This window comes from Cibotium barometz, chromosome 45, assembly GCF_041138505.1.
Source record: "Cibotium barometz isolate CiBa-2024 chromosome 45, ASM4113850v1, whole genome shotgun sequence".
NCBI lineage: Eukaryota > Viridiplantae > Streptophyta > Polypodiopsida > Cyatheales > Cibotiaceae > Cibotium > Cibotium barometz.
The window spans coordinates 22,098,089-22,104,888 of record NC_141090.1 but is presented as its reverse complement, the minus strand read 5'-3'; the positions used below and the strand labels follow the sequence as shown (position 1 = coordinate 22,104,888).

At 41.3% G+C, this 6,800-nt stretch overlaps 1 protein-coding gene across 1 annotated transcript; it reads left to right on the top strand.

Moving 5' to 3' along the window:
* Nucleotides 1-350: 350 nt before the first annotated feature.
* On the top strand, nucleotides 351-6,445 carry LOC147612520 (nucleobase-ascorbate transporter 2-like). Its single transcript, XM_086783155.1, has 14 exons — nucleotides 351-662; nucleotides 1,354-1,451; nucleotides 1,747-1,923; nucleotides 2,048-2,148; nucleotides 2,253-2,328; nucleotides 2,621-2,680; nucleotides 2,822-3,006; nucleotides 3,784-3,880; nucleotides 3,979-4,065; nucleotides 4,176-4,234; nucleotides 4,350-4,441; nucleotides 4,733-4,810; nucleotides 5,054-5,214; nucleotides 5,722-6,445. The coding sequence occupies exons 1-14, from the start codon at nucleotides 575-577 to the stop codon at nucleotides 5,932-5,934; spliced, it is 1,572 nt and encodes a 523-aa protein (XP_086639281.1). The 5' UTR covers nucleotides 351-574; the 3' UTR covers nucleotides 5,935-6,445.
* Nucleotides 6,446-6,800: the final 355 nt, after the last annotated feature.

Here is a 6,800-nt window from a genome sequence, read left to right as displayed (position 1 = left end):
TTCACATATTGCGGACAAGCAATTTTGAGGACTACAATTGCTTTGGTAATATGTTCGGGCTGTCCGCCCGCGTGTGAATCCGACCTCTCCTTGACCTCAAGTAGTGCAAGACGAGACGAGACCGCTTAACGTCGATTTTTTTGATCTAGAAAGGCCAATCGACGGAGAGACTTGAACCCAGGTGGGTTCATGTCATCCCAAGAGAGGAGGATACAAGTCAACAAAGGCAATGTTTGCAAGCAAGCAAGGGCAGCTGGCATAGAAGGACCTCATACTGGCGGGCACAAAATCAAAAGTTTGAAAAAAAGAATTTAGGAAGAAAAGGGGAGGAAAGGAGGAAAGAAATCTCCATAAAAGGGGAGGCCTAAGAAGGCCTCCTCCTCTCTGTAGCCTACTCGATTCAGCCCAATTCCTCTGATCATCCCCTTCCTCTCCTTCAAAGCTTCTTTCTGTCACTGTTATCATCACGCGCTTTCTGTGTGTGTGTGTGTGTGTGTGTGTGTGTGTGTGTGTTTTCTTCCGTTTTGCCCTTGCCTTTCTGTCTCTGCAGAGAACAAGCACAGATCTTCACACCATGCCTCCCAAACTAGAAGACATCTCCCATCCCCCTTCAGATCAGCTTGCTGGGCTCGACTACTGCATCGACTCCAACCCTCCATGGCGTAATAATCTCTCATCCTATGCTTTGATTATCTCTTAAACCTTGCCTTTTCCGCTTAAACCTTGCTACGCTTTGATTAACTCACACACCACATTTTACTCATACAATGTATTAGCTTAAACCCATTCTCTCTCTCTCTCTAACCTTCTCCTCATCTTATTTATCCCTCAAACCATGTTTATGAGCTAATTCTCTCTTAATGGGGTAGATTATCTCCTAAACCCTTTTTCTCTCTCTCTTAATGGACACCTTTAAGCCAACTTTTTCTGTATAAATTTCTCGCTTAAACCATGCTTCTATTCCGTTTTGTAAAATGCGTTATACAAGGTCTTTTCTTCAGCCCATTAGTGCAGCTGCATTTGGGTGTTTATAGTGAGTTATATCGTAACGTGGATTTATAATCATAATACATAGCTTGCAAATCAGCAGAGAAAGCGAGATGTTCGTGATGGATTATGAGAGAAATTAGTGAAGAAACGATTAACATGGTTTAAGCGATTACATTATGGGCTGCTAATATAATCTCTCTCTCTCTCTCTCTCTCTCTTTCTCACACACACACACACACACACACACACACACACACACACACACACACACACGTGTAATTAAGTTTTGAATTACAACATTCGCAGTTTATGTCGTACATGATATAAATGTTTTGTTTGTTCTTTTTGGTGTTTTTGTTGCAGTTGAGGCAATATTGTTAGGGTTTCAGCACTACATTGTGATGCTGGGAACCACTGTCATGATACCCACTTTGCTGGTTCCACGCATGGGCGGCGATGATGTGAGTCCATCAGTAAAAATAAATCAATTATTGAACACTTCAAAAATCAAAATTCCATGAGCATCTCACCAATTTAATGATGCTTTTGGGCTTTATAAAATCTTATAATACATGAAAATTTTCATGTGGATTGTTTAAAATCATCTTAAAAAAATAAAATAAAATTTGAATTTAGAGGTGGCTTTTGATAGCATCTGACTTGAGGGCTTTTTGATAGCATCTGACATGAGGGCTTTTTGATAGCATCTCACATGAGGGTTTTGTCTAAAACCAGTCGAATTTTATTTTTTCGCAGAATGATAAAGTCCGGGTCATCCAAACCTTGCTCTTTGTAGCTGGCCTCAACACTCTGTTGCAGACACTGTTCGGCACACGGTTGCCCACAGTCATTGGTGGCTCTTATGCTTTCCTAATCCCAACCTTGACAATCATAAACTCATCATCATTACAGAGTATTGAAGATAATGGAGTGGTACAAACAGGGTCTTTTTTATCTTCTTGATTTTCTTGCAAGAAAGGGATGATTTTCAATAAGGCTTTACATCTACTTGTACCATATGGACTGTTTCATGTATGTTTCTGATGCACATTGCCAGAGATTTCTTCACACGATGCGTGCTGTGCAAGGCGCTTTGATAGCATCCTCAAGCTTGCAAATAATTCTTGGTTATAGTGGACTATGGGGAATATTCTCACGGTAAGCCATGTTTTGTTGCAGGGACCGTCATGTTGCTTTTGTTTTTATTGAAGCATACAATATATAACACTAAGCAAGCCTTGTTCACTTTAACTGACTAACAGGTTTCTGAGTCCTTTGGGGGCTGCTCCTGCCATTGCTTTAGTTGGCCTTGGATTATTTGAACTCGGTTTTCCAGGGGTATTGTTTCTCTCTCTCTCTCTCTCTCTCTCTCTCTCTCTCTCTCTCTTGTACATATCCACATGTGTGCACATGTCATTCTGTGTGTAATGTGTGCATGCATGTATGTGTGTGCGCATGCATATTCACATACATATTATTCCTGTATATGTGTTGGTGGTTGGCATATGTGTTTTTGTGTGCATGCATGTCATCCATGTGTATGTATGCATTAGAGTGGTTGATGCTTGTGGCAAGCTAGAAAGTGAGAGAGTCATCCAGTTTCTGACATTTTGTTACCATGGAGTTACAGGTTGGCAAGTGTGTGGAAATTGGTATTTTGGAGTTGATATTACTTGCCATCTTTTCTTTGGTATGATGCCTACCCTCTCCTCTGTCAATCTGTTTATGATCTCAATCCTAGTGAAGAATATCAATGCATTTGACAAGTAGAGCAACAGCGCTTAACTGCTAACGTCTGAATAAAGCTGATTCATCCCTTTTCTAATATCAGTACTTACGGCATTTGAAACTGCGGAAGCTGCCCTTATTCGAGCGGTATCCCATTCTACTATCCGTCATCATTATTTGGCCTTTTGCTTACCTTCTGACTATCAGTGGAGCTTATAGACATGTCTTTCAGAAGACAAAAATACATTGCCGGGCAGACAAAGCCGATCTAATAGAGACTGCTCCATGGTAAATCTCTCTCTCTCTCTCTCTCTCTCTCTCTCTCTCTCTCTCTCTCTCTCTCAATGTGTGTGTGTGTGAGAGAGAGAGAGAGAGAGAGAGAGAGAGAGAGAGAGAGAGAGAGAGTATTTTTATTATATTCACTCTTTCATTATGGCACTTACATGATTGGGTCTTTCAGACTGGATTCGGCCTCAGAAAATGATATTTAATATATCTGTCTGTCTGGATTCTGTGTTTTGTGTGTCTGTACCATGCGCATGTCCGTCTCTCTCTCTCTCTCTCTCTAACCTCAAAGTGGTGAATGTGTGCTATGCCCCGGCGGTGAGCCCATACATCCATAGAGTGTTTAATCTTTTGTTGATGATTGAGTGAGACCTTTCATATTCCGCCTTCACCAAAGTCAATCTCTCTCTCTCTCTCTCTCTCTCACACACACACACACACACACACACACACACACACACACACACACACACACACACACACACACGCATGCACGCACGCACGCACGCACGCACTCACACTGCTGGCATGCTACCATACTAAGTTATAAGAGCCAGGTTTAACTCCTCTCTTCTTTGAGCATGTGCTGTCTGTTGCATTGGCTTCACAAAGCACCTCACTATTGATTGATCTTCGCTCCCTACTTCTGCTTGAGGAATTTTTTTGTTCAGAGCTAGTGTCCGTTATGTTCTCTGAGTGGGATACCATCATTTGATGGCCTCACATTGATGGGATTGATTTGTTGTAGAGTGCATGATTTGTCTTCTACTGTCTTCTTAGGATCAGAGTACCTTACCCGCTTGAGTGGGGAGCACCATCATTTGATGCTGGGCATACTTTTGCAATGATGGCTTCAGTCTTTGTTGCCTTGGTAGAGGTTAGTACATTGTTTTTTCACACATGCTAATACATTTGCAAGTAAATGACACTTGTCATGTTTGCTAATAACTCAAAATTGTGGTATGGGATGGGCAGTCAACAGGAGGATATATAGCTGTTTCTCGATTAGCAAGTGCCACTCCACCACCTGCTTATGTCTTGAGCCGAGGAATTGGCTGGCAGGTGACTGAAAAGTCAGGATAGCTTTATCTTTTTGGGTGATGAAATGGATGCTTTGTAGTCGGTTGTTTTTCTCGTGTAACATCTTGCTAAGCTTCTCATTTTCATCTCAGGGTGTTGGAATCTTACTGGATGGCTTATTTGGAACATTAACAGGGTCTACAGTGTCGATGTAAGCTTCAAATGCTAGATGGTTTTTTAAAAAAAATCCTGGTTTTGTTATATTCAAAATGCACTTGCACTTAGATATTCATGTGGTGATATGGCTGGTTATATTATTAATGCAGTGAGAATACTGGGCTTCTTGGAATAACCCGTGTGGGCAGCAGGAGGGTGATTCAAATCTCGTCGGGGTTCATGATTTTCTTCTCCATACTTGGTCAGATTTCATGTCTACCTACTATGTCAGATTCTTAGTTGCCTCTAAAGTCAATGAAAATGCATGTTCTAATATCGAAGACATGCTTTAACATTTATGCTAGACTCTATTAAATAATCTTTAAATGCAGGAATAGAAGATAATAGGCAGCATTAGAAAACAGCGAAATGCATGTTTTTACAGATCAAGAAATGCTTTTAAGAGAGTTTAATAGGTGCTTTTGTCTCAGGAGGTCCTTGGGGAGTGCCATAAATGACTTAATTTTATGCCGGCCTTGTGAATTTTGTGCAGGCAAGTTTGGTGCTTTGTTTGCATCTATTCCTTTCCCCATATTTGCTGCCATTTATTGTATACTTTTCGGCATAGTCAGTAAGTTCCCTTATCTTCAGTTGAAGTCTTCAAATACATATACAAGTTCACAACATATGATACTTTTGTGCATGCTTGCATGCATGCAAACACCTCCATAAACAGGGCACATGATGCCTTGGAGACTCTAATGTGAGCTTTTGTTTACTTGATATTATCTGCTAGCTGCTCTTTGTAGTTCAAGTTTTGTTGCCTGCTTGCTTTGTAACTCTTTGTGCTGACCTTTTGCCAAATTATCTACAGCGGCTACCGGTTTATCATTCCTTCAATTCACGAATATGAACTCAATGCGCACAATGTTCATAGTTGGAGTTTCCTTGTTCTTGGGGCTATCCATACCTCAGTATTTTGATGAATATACTGCCACTGCTGGATATGGTCCTGTTCGTACCTCAGCAAGATGGGTATGCTGCATATAAAAAGCTCACTTACTGATTTATTTTCGTACATTACGGGAAACATTTTTGTGCTTTTTGCTCCCCAGCACGTGTGGAGGCCCACATGTCAGCCCTTGTATACAGACACAAAAATGCTGACGTGCACTTGCACATGCACATGCACATGCACATGTGCTAAGAATGTTTGACATGGAGCATGCACCCCTGTGGATACCCCCAAATAGGCTTATGCACATGCAAAGGTGGTATGTGCACGCACACATGCACATGCTCAGAGTGTTAGACATGGTGTTGAGTAAGATCCACGCACATGTGCGTGCACACACACACACACACACGCACGCACGCACGCACACACATGCACACATGCACATGCACATGCACATGTGCTAAGAGAGTTTCATTGTGTGTGCACACCACGGAAGGTGTTGACTGAGCTCAACACATAGACATGCATTGGGAGACCAAGATCGGCTAGTGTTACAAACTGATGCTTGTCTTGTGATGTTTCAGTTCAATGACATCCTAGATACACTCTTCTCATCACCAGCAACTGTTGCTCTTATTGTTGCTGTCCTTCTGGACAACACTTACAATGTGAAAGACTCAAAGAAAGATAGGGGCATGCCATGGTGGGCCAGGTTTCGCTCATTTAAAGGCGATAGTCGCAATGAGGAGTTTTACACACTCCCATTCAACCTCCACAAGTTCTTTCCTCCCACCTAAACATCCACTTCAACCTGAAAAAAAATGTTGGTGGAGGGTGGAAAGCATATTTCTCACCTACGCTATCCTTCTGCATTCCCCACTATCCTTACACTTCACAAAATGAAAGTTTACCCTTTTCTCTGCTGAAGGATGTTTCTAAAGGGATAAAGTTTTTACATGGAACCTTATGAAGAGGTCATTAGAGAGTTGACCCTCAAGGCAGATGTGATTTGGTTCCTACATTGTAAAACACTTACAGACGAAAGGGTCTATGGGACCCAAAAAGCTATTTTAGAGGTTTTGAGCCTGCAAGTGCATCATGGTTTTTAAGAAAGGATGCTAGGTGTTATTAACTAACTAGGAGATTTGGGGCTACTCATTCTTTGCTGCTGCACATTTGTAGCACTTCTTTTGCCAGTTTTGGCATATAAACATATATGTTAGGAGGCAGGGTTGGAAGTGTTTATGTTTGTTCTGGCAATGATGATTTGCCAGATCTCTTAATATCATTCAAAAGTTTTCTTAGACTGATTCCTATCTTCACCTTCCTTTTTGAAAAGATTATAAATAGTATTTGGTTATGTGCTTAGTGAAATAAGTGAAATTTTCAACTATCATTAAGTTGCTATTTCAAAGGAGTGGCACACCCTCAGAGTGAGATAAAGTGGCTATTTTGAAGGGGTGGCACCCTCAGAGTCTGGTGCAGCATGGGGGGTGAGTAAATTCTGAGAAAGAATGGACTCAATAGAACTTCCAATGAGAGTAGATAAGTAAGTTAGTTTATACTACATAAGCAAGCATACTTCTCTTCTCTCTTAATGTCTCCACAAATTGCTTAAAGACACACAACACTTTCCTAAGGGGGATGTAGTCCCCATGTGCAT

What these genes read in the sequence shown, in the direction of transcription:
- LOC147612520 (XM_086783155.1), top strand. Translation starts at nt 575, where the DNA reads ATGCCTCCCAAACTAGAAGACATCTCCCATCCCCCTTCAGATCAGCTT. An exon ending in CTATGGGGAATATTCTCACG is followed by an intron (nt 2,149 to 2,252) that starts GTAAGCCATGTT and finishes ACTGACTAACAG; the next exon opens with GTTTCTGAGTCCTTTGGGGG. An exon ending in GCCGAGGAATTGGCTGGCAG is followed by an intron (nt 4,066 to 4,175) that starts GTGACTGAAAAG and finishes TTTTCATCTCAG; the next exon opens with GGTGTTGGAATCTTACTGGA.